This window comes from Salmo trutta, chromosome 37 (genome assembly GCF_901001165.1).
Source record: "Salmo trutta chromosome 37, fSalTru1.1, whole genome shotgun sequence".
Taxonomy (NCBI): domain Eukaryota; kingdom Metazoa; phylum Chordata; class Actinopteri; order Salmoniformes; family Salmonidae; genus Salmo; species Salmo trutta.
This window is the reverse complement of record NC_042993.1, coordinates 15064949-15088047: the sequence shown is the minus strand read 5'-3', so window position 1 is coordinate 15088047 and position 23099 is coordinate 15064949. Positions and strand designations below refer to the sequence as shown.

The following is a 23099-nucleotide window of genomic DNA, read 5'->3' as shown; positions in this document are numbered from 1 at the left end:
CTGTCTTCTATCTGTCAGGCATAATATAGTCTGCATCTCTCTCGCTCTCTTGCTCTCTCTCTCTCTCCCACCTTCCCTTCCTCCTTCCTTCCTTCCTTCCTTCCTTCCTTCCTTCCTTCCTTCCCTCCCTGTCTCCAACAATATGATAACACCAGAAGCTCCAAAAACAAACCATCTGAATTAGCATGATAGCGGAAATATGTCATATTGATCACAAGAGGAGATACATTTTCCACAATGGCGGCTGACGGGTTTCAAACAGAAACTGTGACGTCCTATGATGTAATTATGGTAACCACCAATCAAGTGAGTCATTGACTTTCAATTAATCATTATGCATATTGAGTTTGCTAATTTGTAAATCATTACAAACACCTTCCCCATAATCAACGTAATCTAATGGCCAACAGACATTTGAAATGAAATGCAACACTAACAGAAGTGTGTCTTAAATTAACTCTATATTAAACCATTATTCAACACATAACAAAACAGCTATGTTTCACTAGCAACATGGAGGCTGTATAATATAATAGTATCGTTACATAGTAATGAACAATCACAGTTCATCTCGGTCTGTTGGACATGGATGGGGCTGAGATACAACATCAGTGTTGTAACTTGAGGAGTCTTCATGTGAGAGGAGTAATCTGCCTGAGGCTAATGGATTATAGATTCAATTTATTTTCAGTGTAAAGCCGTCTGACATGGTGGGCCACGGACAAAAATGTCATCCCCTGTTAATTGACCATTGGTGCTGATGTTCAACGGTGCATGTGCACCAGCATTAAAGAGCTGTTTGACTGAGTTCATGGAACTGTGCCCTTGCCTTTCTGCCATTTGTATGTCTCTGTGTGTGTCTCTCTCGATTTCTCTCACTCTCTCTCTTTTTCGCTCTCTGTATCCTTCCCTTCTCCTCAACAGTCTCTCTCTTTTCTCTTGTTTCTCTCCTTCAATCTCTTTTCCTCCCTACCACTCTTTATATCTCCCCCTGCACAGTGTCTCTCTCTTCTTCTCCCCTCTCTCTTCCTCTAGACTAGAAACAGCCGTGTGGATTGGCGGTGAGCTAAATTGCTCTGTGTGAGCTTGGTCACAGCTCAGCTCTCCTTGAGATAATGAAATGACAATTAATGGGAAAGCTGTGTGCACTCGCTCATTTGCTCACTCACTCGCTCACTTGTAGAGCAGCATAGAAACAGCATGAAACAGAAAAAAGAAGGCTGTAGGAAGGAGAGCAACTCTCACAAAACTTTGGGGGGAAAGTAATATGGTGTCTATATACTTTAGTAATCCAACAGAAAAATCTAAATGCCAGCGTAGATCTGTGAATTGGCTTTTGGGATATATTACAGTAATATTGAACTTGTTTTCAACACCAGGGTATTTCTTATGATGTACATGAGCAATATTCTGTTAGACTTTAGATAAACTACCCATATAAGAGTAACTGTAAGTTATTCAGGAAGAGTAACTGTGTAAGTTATTCAGGAAGAGTAACTGTGTAAGTTATTCAGGAAGAGTAACTGTGAAAGTTATTCAGGAAGAGTAACTGTGTAAGTTATGCAGGTGATGTTATATCCATCCAATAAAATAAATGTATAAAAGCACCTTTCTGAAACAAGCGGATAAATCCCTGACATTGCATGTTGGTAACCAATGTGTGTGTACGGCAGTAGATATGAGAGAGAGGAAAAAGTCAAAGAAAAGCCATTCGAGAGATAAGGATATAGGAAGAGGGTCGGCTGCCGTTGACAACAAATCACTAAGTAGGACAATGATATTCATACCATAGATATAAAATAAAGTACAGTAAACTGAAAAAGTATGATACAGTACATCAGCTCAAATGTGTGTGTGTTTATGCTTGTGTGCCTGTATGAATGTGTGTGTACTGTATGAATGTGTGTGTACTGTATGGATGTGTGTGTACTGTATGAATGTGTGTGCCTGTATGAATGTGTGTGTACTGTATGTGCTTCAATCTGTAGATAGAGGACTCCTGCTATCTCCAGGAGCGATAATTAGACTTTTTGTCTTAATATGTTGCTGTCTTTTTGATAGCTAGGGCCATCTACTTTAATTCAGGATTGGTGGGTCCCCCACTGGACGGTTGAGCTAACGTAGGTTAAGGTGATTTGCATGAGGTTGTAAGTAACAAGAACATTTCCCAGGACTAAGACAAATCTGATATTGGCAGAAAGCTTAAATTCTTGCTAATCTAATTGCACTGTCCAATTTACAGTAGCTATTACAGTGAAAGAATACCATACTATTGTTTGAGGAGAGTGCACAGTTATGAACTTGATACAACATTTTGAACAGAAATGCAATGGTTCATTGGATCAGTCTAAAACTTTGCACATACAGTGCTGCCATTTAGTGGCCAAAATCTAAATTGCACCTGGGCTGGAATAATACATTATGGCCTTTCTCTTGCACTTCAAAGATGATGGTACAATTTGTTTTCTTTTTTCTTTGGATTTTCTTTCACCAGATCTAATGTGTTATATTATCCTACATTTATTTCAAATTTCCACAAAATTCAAAGTGTTTCCTTTCAATTGGTATCAAGAATATGTGTATCCTTGCTTCAATGCCTGAGCTACATGCAGTTAGATTTGGGTATGTCATTTCATCGTGGGTGGCACAGGGGCTACTCATTTCTTCTAGGTGGAGATTTTCTATTTTCTCCCTCACTCACCTGTCCATCTCCTAATTTGAATTCCATGCTGTCACTGTCACTTGTCATCTCAAGCTTAACATTGTTGTCATCTATTGCCCACCAGGTGCCCTTAGAGAGCTCCTCAATGAGCTTGACATCTTGATAAGTTAATTTCCTGACGGTGGCTCACCACTCAGTCCACTGGGCGACTTCAAGCTCCCGACGTCTGCCTTCGATTCATTTCTTTCAACCTCTTTCTATCCACTCCTTTCCTCTTTTGACCTCCCCTCCCCTCCCACTCACAAGGCAGGCAATGCGCTTGACCTAAACTTTGCTAGATGCTGTTCGCCTACCGCAACCCTCCTCCAGGTCTCTAATCACTACTTTGTTTCCTTTTCTGTCTCCCTTTCTTCCAACCCAACCCAGAAGGTCATGTGGTCGCAGTCTTTGCTCTCTGTCTTCCTCTACTCCAGGATTCGTCATCTAGGTTTGGCCTCAGGCCCAATTCTTTCTGAGCTAATAGTTGGCGGGCCAGAACATAATTAGTATATAATGCTAGCACAATTAATTGGCCCACACTACAAATTAAACAAAATGTTTAACACATCTGATTAGTACATAATAAACTCAGTGACAATAACATAATGAATTCTGTCACTTATACAGGTTAAATCTGCAGTTACAAGGAAGAGGGAAAACAGTCGTGGATATGGTGGAAAAACTTGAGGCCTTTACTAGGATTTGGACTTGATTTGGACTTGTCATCTGGAAGGCTAATGCACTTCAGCACACTGAAGAACGACAGGCAGAGGGACCAGACAACTTCTCCACAAGATTTGAAGACTACAGCATGCCCAAGGATATCATTGCGTTTGTACATGATCCTCTCACTGTCCGCCCAGGTGGAGAATTCTCCTCCCTTGCTAAGAAAACGATACCCTAGCTGGATGAGGCCCCAATTCAAGCTGAGCTGATTGAATTCCAGACATCGAGCCATCTCAGGGAGTCCTTGTGTGCATTTTGGGTGGCATGCTCAGAGGAATACAGCACAATAAAGAAACTTGCATTTTATGTGCCAACAATGTTTGGATCGATGTGAGTCCTCATTTTCCTCTATGAACGCAGTATAGATTCACAACTGGAACCGGCTTTCACATACGTCAATGGTGGACTGCCTGCGCATCAAAATCACATCCATCTCACGCGACATCCACAAGATCGTGTCCGAGGGGAAATGCAACTTTTCCCATTGAGTAAGTCACTTAGTGGCCTACACGACTTTAATGAGTAAATATTAACAATATTGTGAGTGCTTATCCAGGGATAATTAGGTCTCAGGCTGACAGTATTTTCTGTTTGTTCTGTTGTTACAAGAGCACGCTATACCGATACAGAAATTCAGATACAGACATTGCCTTTTTTTCTTTAAATTATTGTTTTAGGTAGGATGCTACAGTTTTGGCCAGTTGCAATTGTAAATAGGCCTAATGAAAAACATCCCACTTATATTAGGACATATATTTTTTTCTTGTGAAAGATGCTGTTAAGCCTCATAGCCTACCTCAGCCAGTTAAGGTATTTTATATAGGCCTAGGCTTGGAAGAAATTGACTCCAATTAAGCCCTCTTGTTATTTGTAAAGTCAAATTAAAATTAAGATTATTGTTGAAATTAATTATAATATTTTCAGCACCAGGCGCTGTTTACCTCCTATTGATTTTATTTTTGTTATATTGTTTGTTGGGTCAATTGCTGGCTGGGTTAATATTGCTGGCGGGCCTGATTTGGCCCGCAGGCCGCCAGTTGGGGAAACCTGCTCTACTTTCTCTTCTTCTATCCTATCATCTCTCCCTTCTACTAAATCCTTCTCCCTCCTGTCTCCTGATTCTGCCTCTATGACCCTTCTCTCCTTGCTTTCCCCATCCTATGACTCTCACTGTCTCCTTTCCTCCCTGCCAGCTCGGCCCTCCCCTTCTGCTCCGTGGCTGAATGACTCACTGCGAGCTTACAGAACAGGGCTGCAGGCATCTGATCAAAAAAGGAGGAAAACTAAACTTCCGGAGGACTTATTATCCTTTCAATCCCTCCTCTATACCTTCTCTTCCTCTGTATCCGCTGCTAAAGCCACTTTCTATCACTCTCAATTTCAAGCTTCTGCCTCTACCTCTAGGAAATTATTTTCAACCTTCTCCTCCCACCTTTATCCTCCACCCCCCCCCTCCCTCTCTGCGAACAACCTTGTCAACCACTTTGAAAAGAAGGTTGACGACATCCGCTCCTCATTCACTCAGTCTATTTAGTCCACTTGTCCCATTCACACAGAACTACCCTAAACCTTGACCTCTTTCTCCAGATTATATCCTGCCTGCTCAACCCCATTCCCTCCTCCCTTCTCCCATTCCTCACTTCCCTCAAACTCATTCCTGACCACTGGCTGTGTCACCTTTGACTTCAATATGGCCAGAGTTGCTCCCCTTCTCTGGAAACAAACACTCGATCCCTCTGACTTAAAAAACTACAGTCCGGTATCCCTTATTTATTTTCTTTCCAAAACACTTGAGCGTGCTATCTCTGACCAACTCTCTCACTAGCTCTCTCAAAACTATTTTCTTGATACTAACCAGTCAGGCTCTCCGCACAGCCAAAGCTGACTCTCTCTCCTCTGTTCTCATCCTCCTAGATCTATCCGCTGCCTTCGAGATGATGAACCATCATATCCTCCTCTCCACCCTCTCAGGGCTGGGAATTTCAGGTTTTGCATACTCTTGGATTGCATGCTACCTGGCAGGCCGCTCCTACCAAGTGACGTAGAGAGGACCTGTGTCTGCACAATGTGCTCTCACTACTGGTGTCCCCCAGGGCTCAGTTCTACTATATCCATAGAGTACGACCCTACGTCACACAGGCAGTGGCGCAGGTCCTAATCCAGGCACTTGTCATCTCCCATCTGGACTATTGCAACTTGCCGTTGACTGGGCTCCCCGCTTGTGCCATCAAACCCCTGCAACTTATCCAGAACACAGCAGCCCGCCTGGTGTTCAACATTCCCAAGTTCTCCCATGTACCCCCCTACTAGCACTAACTTTGCTGATAGCTACTTTATTGAGGAAAAATGTACTTACTATGACTGATATATGGGGTTGCCCTACCTAGCTATCTTAAGATGAATTAACTGTAAGTTGCTAAATGACGAGTGTGTGTGTGTGTGTGTGTGTGTGTGTGTGTGTTTGCAGACAGAGTATCAGGGTCATAAAACCTCACTGTGTTGGATAGAAGTTATCTACTACTCGTAACAGAAAAGGTGACCTTTACATTAACCCAAAAACACTTTTGTCAATATATTATTTAGGATAGCCAGAGGGCTACACACTACAGGCCTATGCTACCAACACTGACTTCTTAGCCCTACTGTGATAGAATCCAAGCAAGGATGACAAGGGGGAAAAGTATGACATAAAATTGCTAGCAATATACACAAGGAAAATGAAATAAAATGACCTTGGGCATTTTGTGAATGTGCTACCAAATGGAATTGAGAGTCACTCAAAAGAAATCAGAAAGAAATCATAACAAAGTAATACTTGTCACGTCCTGACCAGTGAAAAGAGTCATTTGCCATAGTAGAATGGTCAGGGCGTGGCAGGGGGGTTGTTTTGTGTGTTTTGGGATTTTTGTTTCGAGGGGAATTTGTTCTAGTTTTCTATTTCTATGTTTCGTTTTCCATGTTTGGCCGAGTATGGTTTCCAATCAGAGGCAGGTGTCTTTCGTTGTCTCTGATTGGAAGCCATACTTAGGCAGCCTGTTTTCCTTTGGGTTTTGTGTGTGGTTATTTTTAGTTGTTGTACCTGATGGAACTGTTGGTCGTTTTTGTTATTTTTGTAAAGGGTTCTTCATTAAAGAATCAAGAATGAGCACTATCCACGCTATGCCTTGGTCGATTCAATATGACGCTTGTGACAATACTTAATTGCAGTCTACCATCTGATGCATATTACTAATGTATTTCTGTTCTTAGTCAATAAAGTTGTACAATGAAATTGAAACCTCATAATCATTATCTTGGTGGAAGAAACAGTTGTTTATGGAATTGGAGTTCAGTGTTGGTATATCTGTTTGATTTTCCAATTAGACTCCAGGCTACCGTTTTACTGTTTCAATCAGTCCAATTAATTTAGCTAATGGCAAAAGCTAATAAAATATGACATGAAAATTTGATCTTTATTGTTATTTCCACAGCATCGTAATGAACGCAATAAAGTAGTAATGAAATAGCAAACCTTGTTATTTGAAATCATGTTTGTCCTACTGATCCTGTAAATAGATGTGTATCAGCATGACACCTGAAATTCTCCATTAAAATGTAATGTCAGTACCAGCAATACACAGACATGACAATATACAGGAACTGTATTTAATTGACATAAATGCCTGCCCTCACACCCGCCTTCATGTACATACACGCACACACACAGAAACACACACACACACACATATGCACACACACGCACGCACGCACACACACACACATCACTGAACCTGGACAATGAAACGAGGACACTACTGCACCTGGTGATGGCTGGCCTTTGCTAGCTCCTGATTGGCTGACTCCACGTTGGATGTGGTGGTCTGAATGTAGTCCTCAATGCTATCTGAAGAGACATAAAGCATGGTAAATATAATGATTATTCTTTATAGCAACATAGATATATTTTATAGCAACACAGTACAACATGTCCCCCAGTTTAGGACCTTTTCTTACCAGGTTGAAGCACACTGGGTACTCTTTCATTCTATAGCTTCTATGGCTTCGAATAGGGAGACCCATGAGGCGGTGCACAATTGGCCCAGCATCGTCCGGGTTAGGGGAGGGTTTGGCTGGCTCGGGATGTCTTGTACCATCGCGGTCTAGTGACTCCTTGTGGCGGACCGGGCGCGTGCATGCTGACTTCGGTTGCCAGTTGTACGGTGTTTCCTCTAACACATTGGTGCGGCTGGCTTCCGGGTTAAACGAGCAGTGTGTCAAGAAGCTCTGCAGCTTGGCAGGGTTGTGTTGACTCCCATTTCTGAGTGTCAAGATTTGATTTAGAAAATAATCGACTCCTAAGATTCAGTATTTTTGGAATGGAGGAGACTGATTAGTTTCCGTACTTCCAAGAACACTTGCATCTTTATTTTACCCCTTTTTTCTCCCCAATTTCGTGGTATCCAATTGGTAGTAGTTACAGTCTTCTCTCATCGCTGCAACTTCCGTACGGACTCGGGAGAGGCGAAGGTCGAGAGCCATGCGTCCTCCGAAACACAACCCAATGCACATTTAACCCGGAAGCCAGCCGCACCAATGTGTCGGAGGAAACACCGTACACCTGGCGACCTGGTTAGCGTGCACCCAGAATCTCTCGTGGCACAGCTAGCACTGCGATGCAGTGCCTAAGACCCCTGCGACACCCGGAGGCCCCACACTTGCAGCTATAATAGCGTGCTAGAGAGGGATGGAGAGAGAGGGGAGGGGCACAGTATAGACAGGTCGGCCACCAGGCAGACAGAGTCAGAACCGTGCACTAGGTCTATCTATCAGTATAGACAGGTCGGCCACCAGGCAGACAGAGTCAGAACCATGCACTAGGCCTATCTATCAGTATAGACAGGTCGGCCACCAGGCAGACAGAGTCAGAACCGTGCACTAGGTCTATCTATCAGTATAGACAGGTCGGCCACCAGGCAGACAGAGTCAGAACCGTGCACTAGGTCTATCTATCAGTATAGACAGGTCGGCCACCAGGCAGACAGAGTCAGAACCGTGCACTAGGTCTATCTATCAGTATAGACAGGTCGGCCACCTGGCAGACAGAGTCAGAACCGTGCACTAGGCCTATCTATCGGCAATCAAAAGCTGTATCTCACAACGGAATGCTGTATCTCACAATTTCTTGGCTTGCAAGAATGAATAGGCTAGGACATTGAGATGAGCGAGATACAACACTTGGCTCTCACAGTCACACACAGTATCTGCGCATGTGCACGGGTTCACTTTCACACTGTTCACAGCGTGGTTGACAGTGGACCAAAACAGCAGAGAAGTTGTGCCTCAATTCAACGCTCTTAGTTGTTATGGAAATTGACCCACTATGCTGTTTACTTTCTGCATCTACGGTTAGGGAAATTTCTTAACGTTAAGGATCCCAATTTCGTTTAAACGTTCACACCCCTACACCATAGCATACAGTATTTGTGTTGTGGTGCCATTATGTAAGCAATAAGAAAAAATATTCCACATCCTCTTTAACATGTACAGTTACACGTCTATTTAATTTCCTAGAGAGGGTCAGTGTGGGGTATCTTCTGCTCATTTCCTGCCTCTCCGTTCGCTGGTCCTTGTGTCTTTGGCCTGCGCCGACTGAGCTGTGTGTGTGTGTGTGTGTGTGTGTGTGTGTGTGTGTGTGTGTGTGTGTGTGTGTGTGTGTGTGTGTGTGTGTGTGTGTGTGTGTGTGTGTGTGTGTGTGTGCGTGCTGTTTTCTGTGTGATTGTGCTTGTCTGACACATTCACATTTTGAATGGGTGAATTGGGTACACACCGTTCCTTTGCACACACATTGGTAGCCTTGAAAGGTTTGATCTTACTCAGAAAGTGCATCACCTGCTGTTGTAAACACATACAGTGACAGAGGGAGGAAGGTGGAAGTGGAGGGAGAGAGGGAAAGAGAGAGAGAAAGAAAGCGTTCTGTTTGATAAGCCCTCACAATATCTCATCGCTCCGATTGAGCTGCTCGTATGATGTCACTATCGACTTCCTTGAGTGCACTCTCCATGGTCGTGAAGCTTCAAAATCTTAGAATAACGCACAAGTGTGTATATAGATAGACCAACTCAGTTGGATTTCTCTCCTTATTTACATAATCACTTGCACAAGATCATTAATAAACTGGAAAAGGATGCACACATATTCTCTGTCACCACACTGTAAATAGCGTCACGTTTGATCGAAGATGTAGTATATTGAGTTTTGATGGTGCACAACATTCTAATTGAATATCTATGTTTAATTACTTCCTCATTGGCTGTCACCATAGTGACGGCTTGAGAATAAACTGAGAACAGAGCTTTCAAAAGTCATACTCCGTCATACATTTCATGACGGTGTCAACCAATTATTAGTATTTGAATAATCCAAATGACTTGTCTTATTTCAATGCACACCATAGTAACTATAGTTACTGTAGCCAGTGAGAACTAATTCAAACCTAAATCCAATTCTTTTCCCTATTAAAAACAAATGTTTAGTTCACTGCCCATCAACCCAGTGCCGAACCTCAAGCATGCAGGACACAAATTCATCTCCCTCTCTCTCTCTCTGGTGTTGAGAGAGCAGCAGACTGGACAACAGACTGGACAACACACACACACACACACACACACACACACACACACACACACACACACACACACACACACACACACACACACACACACACACACACACACACACACACACACACACACACACACACACACACACACACACCTCCATAAGCCTTTACTTACCTCACACCATGCTCCACTAATTATGTCTTTGATATGTAAGACATTTGTAGGTAGAAAAACATCACATCAACAGGGAAAAGCATGTCAAACATGTTTACAACTCATTTTCTACAACACCACATTCTCAATGTATTTGGATATTATAAGGACATGTAAGTAAATGTCACTGAATCAAGACATAATAACCTTTTATCTGAACACCACTGTATTCCTCTGGTTCCTCCCAAAACCACAAGACATAATAACCTTTTATCTGAACACCACTGTATTCCTCTGGTTCCTCCCAAAACCACAAGACATAATAACCTTTTATCTGAACACCACTGTATTCCTCTGGTTCCTCCCAAAACCACAAGACATAATAACCTTTTATCTGAACACCACTGTATTCCTCTGGTTCCTCCCAAAACCACAAGACATAATAACCTTTTATCTGAACACCACTGTATTCCTCTGGTTCCTCCCGAAACCACAAGATTGAACACATGCTGTACTATATCCACAATGAGACTAACACAATACTTAGACAGTAAAATAGATGAGTGCACCACTTTACCTTTGAATGACCCAAGTTCACTCGTCTAGCCTCTCTATCTCTCTCTCTCTGTTTCTCTCTCTCTCTGTGTGTTTTTCTCTCTCTCTCTCTCTCTCTCTCTCTCTCTCTCTCTCTGTCTCTCTCTCTGTCTCTCTCTCTCTGTCTCTCTTTCTCTCTCTCTGTCTCTCTCTCTGTCTCTGTCTCTCTCTCTGTCTCTCTCTCTCTCTGTCTCTTTTGTTGCTGTTGATTGCATCAGTTCTGGCACAGCGTGACCTGTGGCTTTGTGGAGTGTGTCACCACACGGAAGCAGAGGCTTTGTCACAGAGAAGCTACTTTCAACTCCACACCCTCTAAAAAGCACTAATCCAAACTTCCTGGGTTTGTTGATTTCTCAATTTACCCCTCTACCGCTCCCCCGCTCCCCCGCTCCCCCGCTGCTCCTCTGGACACCTCCACATGCCTCAGCCCCCTTGCCCCCCTAAAGCCCCATCAGCTTATTCAGACCCAGATTTTATTATACACATAAAAATACAAATCTCACCATGTGCACAGCAGCTACAGAAAGGCAAAAAGGCAATTTACCTGATTCTATTTCAAGGTTGAATGGGAGAAACATAATGTCTGTGGTCCATAATGGATGTGAAAAAGACTACAGCAGTAGAGTAGTAGAGCTCTTAGGTACTTGGACATAGCACCTTCGCTCTGTACACTGGTGAGCTGAACACCCTCTCACAGTTACCACCTCCACCATCTCTTAAAGCCATCATGTTCATCCAAACACACTTTAGCACTTTCCCACCACACCAATGTTCCACTTCCCTCTACAACACTCAATGTATCCACAGTCTCAATGTATCCACAGTCTCAATGTATCCACAGTCTCAATGTATCCATGATGTATACCCTCATATTCATACTAAAATATATCCTTCCTATATCCTCACATGAAGGACGACTACAGAAATTGAAGAGACATAAATCTTATGAGATTCTAATGGCATTTTACTAGTGTACTCAATTTCATCAACAATTGACATTTAACTTCTTAGAACTCGCCACTATTTATTTCCCCTTATTTTCCCTGTGCTCTACATGTGAGAGAAATGAGGAGGGACACTGAATTTGAAAGGAGAGATTTCCTCCTGCGTGTTCACCTCAGAAAACCCTTTCTCTAAAGGCCAAACAACAAACAAGTCTTATTTCTGTCCTAACGCACATAGTCAGCGCCATCCAGAACTTATCTAGGAAACAAAAGTGCCATTTGTTTAAATATTCCCTTCCATAAGGCTGAACATTATTCACTCTAAATGTTAAGTACCCTAATTATGGATAGAATCTGGGATAAATTGTGTATTGCTCTCCAGTTCTTCTTTGTTTCTCTCTCGATGCCTGTTGCCTGCTCTCTTGTAGCATTGCATCTGTGAGAGTTGGAAACTTGGCATGAGTCTAAAGTATAATTCAAATCAAATCAAATTGTATTTGTCACATGCGCTGAATACAACAAGTGTAGACTTGACCATGAAATGCTTACTTACGAGCCATTTCCCAACAATGCAGTTAAAAAGTAAGAACATTTGAAAATAGATCAAAAGAAAAGGTCATCGTACTCTAGATGGATTAAAACAGCCAGGCTCAGGGCCACTCTCCCACACAATGGACCAATTAGAATAGAAGAAGAATCATTTTCCTTCGTTTATGAGATCTCAACCTCAGACACACATGCACACACACAAAGGTACACACACATACCAGAGACACATATACAGCAGAATTTGGTTTGGCACACACACTGATATGATCAGTCATGCTGCTTCGTTTATGCCTCTTTCTCTCTCTTCCATCCAGTCTGCTGCAGTATCTGTATATCTCCACTCTCCTGTCCTCCTTTCTCATATTTTTCTCTTTCGGTGACTAGTGTTCCATATCATCCCCCCTGTCTCCAGTTCATCTCTCTGCAGGGTGATGGTGGTGGTGTTGTTGTATCTCTCTGTCTGTCTGTGCATTGAACCACACTTACCCTCTCTCTGCCAAGTCTAGATCAGTGCTGGGTTGCAGGACTTGTTTATCAATAACAGAAGACTGGGACATGCTGTCCTGTCCTCTAACCATTGTTGTTATTGTAACCCACCCGTCTCTCAAGCAAACATTTATTACGTGTTAAGGTTCAAAGGTTTGTTTGATCGATGGGAGTCCTGAGGTGATTAATTAAGTCTGCTAACTCATGATGAAGGAGATGCTGTAATGTTGGTCAAAATATCAAAGGGATTACAAAGACACAGAGAGTAAAAGACAGACAGAGTAATATGCAGCCATGGAGCTGAGGCAATCCTAAATACACACACGCGTACACACAAACACACACATACACACGTGATGTCTCACCTATGGCATCTCCCTGCTCGTGCACCATACTGGCCAGATCTCGCATGATTTGGCTGACATCCAACATGTCCCTCTGCAAAGGAAACAGACAACAAAGGGTTAAATAGATACATTCTACTCTAGAGGTCATGGGCCATCCGCATTCCCAGGCTTTCTTCTTCTATAGTCCCGATGGATTCCCCAAAATAAAAAATAGACAGGGATATGTAAGTCAAAGCATTAAACAATTTCAAGAAATATATCGAAACTACTCTCTGAGAAGTTAACGGTTCAATGCAGCCATTTTTTAACATCTAAATATCAAATCATTTCTGGGTAACAATTAATAAGTACTGTCATTGTTTTCAATGAAAATGGTCAAAAAGAATCAAAAATAGCTTCTTAGTAAAAAGCATTTAGCATTTTATTCGTCTATTAACTTATAACGCCTGGTGATGTTGCCAGGCATGCCAAAACTCCACAATGCAAAATGAGCTGAAATTTCAAGCTGTCTTGTCAAACAACTCTTACACTAAAAGGGTATTATCATCATTTTCACAATTTCACAGTATTATTCCAACCTCATATTGTGGAAATATTTATAAAACACAGCTAAATCTAGTTTTTGACTGCACTGCCCCTTTAAAATCCACCACACTATGGCCATTAAAAACTAAATGTAAATGTGTGCTTCATATAAAACTATTTAAACGTGTATGGACACAGTAATTGATAGCGTTGTTTACTTCTGTTTTCGTTTCAGTCAGTGTGCAGTCTGGCTACTGCAGAGAGAGAGAGAATTACCACACTGGGTGACCCTCCTCCCCTGTTTCCTGGCTTTGAATCTGTTCACTGTGTATCAGCTCAAAGCAATATGAAGGCGTATAAAACCTCTGTCTATCTCCCTCTCACAGGTCCCCCTTTCCTCCATTATAGCACCATGCAATCACAGCTGCGTTTGTATAGCCTCACCCACTGGGCCATCCATCACAGGTGTCTGATATTGCTGTGGAAACTGGCAGCAGCCATCCTGGCACTTGGCAAACACCATCTGGTTGAATCCAAAATGGCCTCTGGCAAAACCTCATGACGCTAAAGACTTTCTTGCTGCTTTCGTCTTTGGGCAACCCTCTCCATCACACAGGATAGAATAACAACACATTTATTTTACCTGGCAAAGTGGTTGCTGGCAATCTGAACTCAGTTCATTACAATGACAGAACGCTATGACAAAGTCATGAGTGAGAGTGTGAGTAGAAGAGAGAGAGAGAGAGAGAGAGAGAGAGAGAGAGAGAGACAAGCCTCACTAGCCTCAGCACTCACCTGAACTTAAAAACAACTAACAAAACCTCATCCAGAGACATTACTACTTCACTGAGATTAGGGTTGGTTTGGTGATGCTGATTGCTGTTGGAGACAGAGTGGTCGTTCAACCAATATCAGTGCCTTTTAAGAAGTGTAACTTGGTCAATTTTTTGGGGGGGATTTCATCTAATTTTAACATTCTGTCATAAAGATATGACAGAAAATATGCTCTTAATGACAGAATGTTAAAATTAGGTGAAATCCCCCCCAAAATTTAACCAAGTTACACTTCTTAAAAGGCACTGAATTGGTCGATTGACCACTCTGTCTCCAACAGCAATCAGTATCACCAAACCAGTAATGTCTCTGTATATCTTTTCCCAACTTCATAAAAAAGGTAAAAGAGGTAAAAATAAAATACTAAATACTAAAAAAATACTATAGTACGTGCCGATTCAGTGCCAAATAAAGTAACAGGGTTGACGGTAAAAGGGTTGACCATAACAGGGTTGACCATAACAGGGTTGACGATTTAATCTTAAATCAGCCATGAATCCCCTTATGACAGGGAGAACGGAAGCTGGTTGTGTGCAACAGGGAGTGGCAATTTAATGAAAGTTTCACAAAAAAAAGGTAATTGCTAAAACATTTCTAGCCTGCCTATCTACTTACTGCTGCCTATTTGTTCATATCCCTGCACCCCTGGGAGTAGAGTGGGAGTGGACAGGCTTAGGGCCAGATGTGTGCCCTTTTCCATATTTTATAGGGTTATATTAAGCTCATGGCCACTCTTCCACCATTGGCCTCCCAGCGCCTGGTTCACTCGGTTTTAGACAGGAGGTCCTCAGTCTACCCACACACCCACACCCACCCCACCAACCATACATAATGTCCCACAGAGAGGATTGACCCATGCTGGGATGGGGACAGGCTATGTTCCATATGCTCTGCTGGACTTCCTGTACACTTTGAATTAATTATCAATAGACAAAAGAACAATGACCTCAAAAGACATGCTTGTCTCCACCCCCCTCCAGGTGTCACCCATCTTCCCCATTATCCCCTGTGTACTTATACCTGTGTTCTCTGTTTGTCTGTTGCCAGTTCGTTTTGTTTTGTCAAGCCTACCAGCGGTTTTCCCTCTGTTCCAGTCTCGCTATTGTTCCTGTTTTCTTGTTTTTCCCGGTTGTGAACTTTTCTGCCCACCGTCCTATACCTTTGTCCCACTACTCTGGATTACCAAACTCTGCCTGACCTGAACCTCAGCCTGCCTGCACTGCTCTGGATTATCGACCCCCTGCCTGCCTTGACCTGTTGTTTGCCTGCCCCTGATGCTGTAATAAACATTTACTTCAACACAGTCTGCATTTGGGTCTTACCTGAAACGTGATATTAGTCTTGCTAGCAATTCAGCTCCTCTTTTATAAATCATGGTGGTGAAGAAATTTCCCATGTCAGTTTGTCTATAGTATGCAGTGGTGTAAAAATACTTGCAAGTTCTACTGAAGTAGTTTTTGGGGGTATATGTACTTTACTGTTTATATTTTAGAATACTTTTACTTCACTACATTCCTAAAGAACATAATGTACTTTTTACTCCATACTCAACACCCAAAAGTACTCATTACATTTTGAATACTTCGCAGGACAGGAAAATTGTCCAATTCACGCACTTATCAAGACAACATCCCTGGTCATCCCTACTGCCTCTGATCTGGCGGACCCATTAAACATACATGCTTCGTTTGTAAATTGGAGTGTGCCCCTGGCTATCTGTAAATTAAAAAAACAAGAATAGTGCCATCTGGTTTGCTTATATAAGCAATTTGAAATGATTTATACTTTTACTTTAGATACTTAAGTATATTTAAAACCAAATACTTTTATACGCTTACGGAAGTATTTTACTGAGTGAGTTTTACTTGAGTAATATTTTCTCTTAAGGTATATTCACTTTTAGTCAAGTATGACAACTGGGTCATTTCTCCACCAATGAGAGTATGTCGAAGTCACGGGAGTCAGTTGTTTGGCTCTTCATGTCAATACCACATCTGTTATGGTGTTTCTGTGATGCAATAGACAGTCAACAAACAGAGCTCTTGTAAGAGGCAGAGGGGCCTGTATTTGTTTCATGTGAAATAAATGTCAGACAGAGATGCAGACATCAGTTCCATCTGACACAGAGGCCACCGTAACAACACCAGACACACAATTAAACTGTACGCTGAGATAAAGGAGACAAAAACAAGCGGCTGATTGACAAGTCCACAAGGTTGCCACCGCTGTTCCATTTCTCATGTTCCTGAAGTCTAACAAGAGTCTGGGTCAGGATGACACCGCCAGAAATTAGATCTGACAATTGGCTGATATGAGCATTGCCATGAGAGATTGCAGGTTGAGTTGATTCCAAAGGCTTAGAGGTGAAGACAAGACCAGTCGATTGGCTGATAGTGCACTGATAGTGCTTTAGAGCACACTAAATAAGGAGGAAGTGGAAGAATATGACTGTATTCTCCTCTGTAGAAAGCTGATGTACCCTGTGGGATCCTTCCCAGTCATGGCTCATATATAATATGTTACCAAATGTTAAAACGTGAGGATCAAGATCACAACGGAAAGGAAATAGTTTGCCCATTATGTTTTTAAACTTTTCATAGGACACTTTTTGGAGTCTTTTTTGAGCTGGTTTGAGAGGGCAGTCCTTGTCGTGCTGAGATGAGGGACATATGAAGCCATTGAGAAGACAACAAATGCATGGAGTCCCAAACAATGACTCCGTTTTCAAACAGGACCAGCAACACTCTAGAAGGACATGAATATGCTGGAATTGAAGTTCCTGTGAGAGTTAGAGTTGACCGGGTGTAGAGATCACCTCTGGTGTCTGCAGAGTGGAAGGAACTCAACTGTGGGTTAGTGAAGCAAATAATACCCTCCTCCTCCAGGTAAATGATAGCAGCACCAGAAATAGGACCTCATTGGGTATGCAGCTCAGCCACGACCAACGAACGCAGCCACACGGCTCAAAGCTCTGATGGGTGGCTGGCATTGGCACCGCCCCCTGAGGAGGAGTCTGGGAGATTCAGGGCTCGCTCCGTCACCCTCCAACAGGTGAGCCACCCACCTGTCCTTTGTGTACCAGCCGAGGAATGAGAGCATACCTGTCAACCAGACTGGAACAGAGGGGAGGAGAGAGAGAATGAGACAGAGAGAGACAGAGAGACAGAGAGAGAGAGAGAGAGAGAGAGAGAGAGAGAGAGCGGAGGGAGAGAATGACGGAAGAGAAAGAGAGATAATCTGTTGAAATAGCTCTCTGAGGATTTTCTATAAAATCGATACTTTTTGTCTGAACATAGATGGGGTAGTGCTATGTATGTTGATTCAGGTGCAGACAGACACTGGTTGAAAAGATGGACCAAGTCATTACTGCCCTGCCATGTTTGTTCTCATCCTGGCACCTTGAGATGATGTTGTATTCACCCTGCACAGTCGCATTACTCATCATCTGCTGTCAACACTCGTCATTTTCTCCTCCCTTCTTCCTGCTGCACGGTCACTAATTTTCTCATTTTGAAAGGACGGCTACTTCTCTTCTTTGAAAGCTCAGCGCCAGTCCATTTTCTGCTATGACTTTCATACAGGCAGTCAATTTGAATAAAACGCATAAAACATGATTGATGTGTCTCGCCCTGATCTGTTTCACCTGTCCTTGTGATTGTCTCCACCCCCTCCAGGTGTCGCTTATTATCCCCAGTGTATTTATCCCTGTGTTTCTTGTCTCTCTGTGCCAGTTTGTTTTGCCAAGTCAACCAGTATTTTTCCTAGCTCCTTTTTTCCAGTCTCTGTTTTTTCCTAGCCCTCCTGGTTTTGACCCTTGCCTGTCCTGACGCCGAACCCGCCTGTCTGACCACTCTGCCTGTTCTAACCTCAAGTCTGCCTATCGCCTGGTACTGGTTGGACTCTGACCTGGTTTATGAACTCTCGCCTGTCCCAGACCTGCCTTCTGCCTAAATATCAGAGCTCAATCATCTGCCTCTTGTTTCTGCATGTGGGTCTCGCCTTGTGCCCTTATATGATGGATCGTGGCCTTTCTCCCTGTCATTATCAATAGTTGAAAAGGAATCTTCCGTAGACTAGATACAAAGGCAGTTTACTGTAGCTGTCATCACCATTACATGAAAGTACCTTGAAATCACACACCCCTTATGACAAGGCATTACAACACTGAAGATCATGTAAATCCATTCTACAACCATCTAGATACCTGGAGGATGAAAGTGTAAACCAACCGACCTCTCTCTCTCTTTCCTCCACCCTCCCCTTCTCTCCCTCCTTTTCTCTTTCTCTCTCTACCATTCTCTCTTTTTATCTCTCCCCATCCTCCATTTTTTTCTCCCTCCCTCCCTCTCTTTCTGATAAATGTGTTAACCACTGATAGAAAATTCTCTCCATATCTAACCACCCCAGCCCAAAGGCATCGGGCAACAGGACACAGTGTCACTGCCACAGCAGAAAAACTGTTAAGCAGATTTACGTGCACACTTACTGGTGAAAAGAAGATGGAAAACGATGACATTTTCCCACATGCACTGTCTTTCAAAGGGCTGATGTCTCTTTTTTGCCCTAGCTGAATAAACAGTTTAGAATGTAAAATCAAATGTTGCCTTTCCTCCAGCTGTCCAAAGACCTAAAACCCCAGAACACACACTAAAGAGATGCACATCACATGAACCGAAGGGCAGCCAGAGGCATGGCCAGAACGACAATATTTAAGGGGGTTTATTTACATTTTAAGGTTTCCTGTTGCGTGAGTCCTGGTTGCTGAAGGTTTGCGTTGAGGTTGTGTTGTGATTTATATTGTGTGTTTCTTACATTCATATTGTGATTTATTTTGTTTGTGTGTCTCCATGACGAGGAGGATACTGTATGTCGTTGTGATTTCTTCCTCCACAATACGGTCAATTTTAGGGAGGTGTGTATTTCATATGCATAGCCTTTTATGGTGAGATTACCTGTCCAAAATTGTAATCAGTAATGGAATTTATGGATTACCCAAACTCAGCAACGTAATCTGATTATTTTCTGTTACATTAGAAGAAGACAAAAATATCCATCAGACACATTTGGTGTGTCATCATAGTGGTGTCTGACTTGTGGTCAGACTCGCTCATGTGGAACAAACTTTAACTTGCGCCTTTTTTCAATGCTGATTTGAATGTCATTGAGAAAACAGAAAGGTGTTATAAACATATTTTTTCACAAACATCCTTTCTGAATTTAAAAGTAAGCCAAGATGTAAACATCTAGTGTTTCAAAAGTATCTGTAATCTGATTACAATATTTTTGATGGTAACGTGACTGATTACAGTTAGTTTTTTGTAATCAGATTACATGTAACTGATTGCATATCAGATCCTGCAACATCCATGGAAGTCCCATACATTCCTACAGGTCTGTGCTATGCAGACCATTGATGTTGCAGTTTGTTCCTACACATACTGCAAAATCATGTGCAAGATTTAAATCAATCTGTTTTTCTTTTTATGCCCACACCTGAGAGCTGCATCTAGCGCATGCTATTTCTGTGCGCTGCATGTAGGGGGTGCTACCTATCTCCAAGGGCAGAGCATCAGATTCACTGTCCTGTGGATGCATTGGTAGGAGAGACACGCTTTGCCTTTTTTTTACCTCTTCACAGGGCCAGGTGTTGTATTCAGATTCCCCTTGAAAGCTGTCCTCTGCTTTGCCCTGAGATTTTTTCTGAATTCATTTTGATGAAATGATCTTCGGTGCCGACGATCACGGTGTGTGTGAGGGGCAGCTGGGAGCTGACAGTATAGAGGGAACAGAGGCAGAATAAACCTCCGCCACCTAAGCCTGATACTACCTTATAGTCTATCTTCTGTCTCTCTCTCTCTCTGAGCATTTATAATAATATCATGGTTGTCAAGGACAATAGGCCTGAATTGAATTACCCATCCCAGAAGAATGTTAAACATAGAATGACTAGAACAGTGTTAAAGCCTCTCAGACCACAGTAATCTGAATGCACCTGTAAAGGACGTCACACTGCTTGCTTAGTGGGCACCACTTCTTCCTGATTCGGCTCACACCGAGGCGTGAACCCAGGACCTCTGCCTTGCTTAAACACGTGACAGCCCTCCTAAAGAGTCTTACCAGTCGGCGCCACGCAAAAAGCTAGCTATTCGCTGGCGCAAGTGGGGACACTTCAGGCTGAGGAGTAAGTTTCACACATCCCCATGTGCTACACATGGGTGCATCCAATATGGTTATTATTTTTCTATGGTGTCAAACTCCTGACTGATCCCAGTGTTGGTGTGTAATATGAACAGCAGAGTATCCTTAGTGTAGGTAGCGGACCCTCAGTAGGAGAGAACCACTGTAACCTCCCATGTTCACCATCGGTCCCTGTTTGAAAACTGCTGCACTCTTTATCTTCCATTCACAGGGAGAACACCTTGCCTGAGTGCACACACACACACACGTGCACTCGCACACGCACGCACACACGCACACACACATACACACACACACATGATGGCAAACTACCCCAGGCAACAGATCAATGCGTTTTTTTTCTCAGAGGGTAGCGTTTTCCTTGGATAACAGCAGACAGAAACTGATCTTAAGGTCCTCAGGGAGATGGATGGAGAGAGAGGAGAGAGAGTGAAAGAGGAGAGAGAGAGAGAGCGAGAGCGAGGGGGGGCTTTGGAGAGATGGGGGTGGGGGTTATGGACAGGGAAAAGCACATTGTCAGATATTATTAGGCTCACCAAGGTACACCGTCAGGCCCCTCAGCACCTGCCAGGGAAGTCACTCTGTCATTTATCTCTGTGGGTATGACTAAAGCAGAGGCCAGACAACCCTGTCTGAGCTACCAATCAAATGAATCTCTCCATCTCAGTGCCTTTCTGAACAAGCAATTATCATGACTACCTCCATCTCAGACCGCTCCACACAAATTAAGCTGTAAGTGGTGTCTGAGGCTCATTCAGTAGTTTGGTGCTTTTGTACCACTCAATGAGGACAGATTGATGCTGCTACTTTTCCAGTCTTGTTCGGAAAAGGCTCATGCGATGTGGCTAGATGAGGTAATTCTGAACATCGATGTTAAAACTTCTGAAAGGTTTGACTCTGAATACAGATACATACAACTCTCCCCAAAAATATTGTTATTAGTCTTTTCACACATTGCAGTGGATTGTAAACTCCCTTCAAAGCTGGAATGGGTTGTATCAAGGTGTCATTTCTAAAGCATGCTGTGTGAAATTCTGGTCTCCTTTCTTGAATGTTGTCCATATGTTATCGCAACACTTAATCAAGTTGATTAAAGCAATTACAGTGTTTCTTTTTCTTCTCCCAAGTTTTCTCCAAAGAGTACACCAAATACACAGAGGGACCTATAGGATAAACCTAACGTCAGGAGATGCCGATGCCGATAACAAATATCTGAAACCTCTTTGAAATCAGACCCATTTAAGTCACCCACAGCGGAGTGATCCTGTCGTTTAGAGTTCACATCTATCTGGTTTCACATCTGTCTCAGACACCGGTGGAAGAGAGGGAAACAGCTGTTTGGGTGGAATCAGACCTGGGCTGCATCCTAAATGCTACCCTATTCCCTATATAGTGTGCTACTTTTGACCAGAGTCCTATGGGTTTGTTGTGCACAAAATATGGAATAGGGTGCCATTTGGGACGTCGCCCTGGAGTTACCTGATGTGATGCTTTGTATTTCAAAACGAGCCGTGAAAGGAAGTCTGGTGAACATTGTGATTCCATCCACACTTAGGTAAGAGAACAAACAAGCCCATAAAGGCGCCTAGGTAATTGGGTAGCGTTTAATATGCAGAAGAGATGGTGAAAATGGCTTAATACTAATAGGTTGCCCAGATGGGAGGTGGAGTCTGGGATTGGCTGAGAGTCTATTTACTAAAGTAGCGTGTTTTTATTGACCTCTCTGAAGACAATAGCGTCGGGGCAATGCATTCTCTGGCCACTTTGTAAACGACAAGCTTTATCAGAATGTTGGTTTGTATTTTAGTTATTATTAGTTATTAGTTATTTCAGAGTGTTTTTCTCTCTCTCCATGCAATCTACGGATACTCTGGGCACTTTGGCTGGAAAGTGTTGTAATTTTCAAAGCAACTCGACTAAAGACACAGCTCAAAGCTGACGCTGGATAGATGGATTACTGCCCTTACTACTGGCAAATAGATGACATCAACTCTCACCTTGAACACTGCATACTCCAGATAACAAACCATTCATTTGAAAGCCACGGTGCCATTGGAAAGTAGAAGGTTTTTGCCCGTTTCTCCTCAGGAACGCTGAGACGTTAAGGCAGGGTGTTGTAAACTAAGGAAGAGCACGTGGATGTCTGAGCTCCTTACCTCAATCTGTAGCAGGGCCTCTTCTCTCTGGCGAAGGGCCTCCACGTCTTCCTCACTGATCTCTGAGAGGAACGCTTGCTCCTGTCCATCCCCCTCTGAGCTCTCTGCTGCACCGCCAAACAGGGGACCCCCCTCCTCACACAGCTCTGCAAATGGAGTCTGGGGACTCTGTGCTCACACACACACACACACACACACACACACACACACACACACACACACACACACACACACACACACACACACACGAACAGACAAACAAACATTTGTAAACAAGAGAACATTAT

At 42.9% G+C, this 23099-nt stretch overlaps 1 protein-coding gene across 2 annotated transcripts in view; it reads right to left on the bottom strand.

Annotated features, from left to right (window-relative positions):
* The window catches only part of LOC115176842 (t-SNARE domain-containing protein 1-like), a 150652-nt gene that overhangs the window by 74282 nt on the left and 53271 nt on the right, over window positions 1-23099 (bottom strand). For both annotated transcript variants that reach the window (XM_029737176.1, XM_029737175.1), the window contains exons 8-10: window positions 22813-22980; window positions 13118-13190; window positions 7228-7310 (exon numbers count right to left, since the gene is read on the bottom strand). In XM_029737176.1, coding sequence (XP_029593036.1) covers window positions 7228-7310; window positions 13118-13190; window positions 22813-22980 — 324 coding nt within the window. The remainder of the gene's footprint in view (window positions 1-7227; window positions 7311-13117; window positions 13191-22812; window positions 22981-23099) is intronic.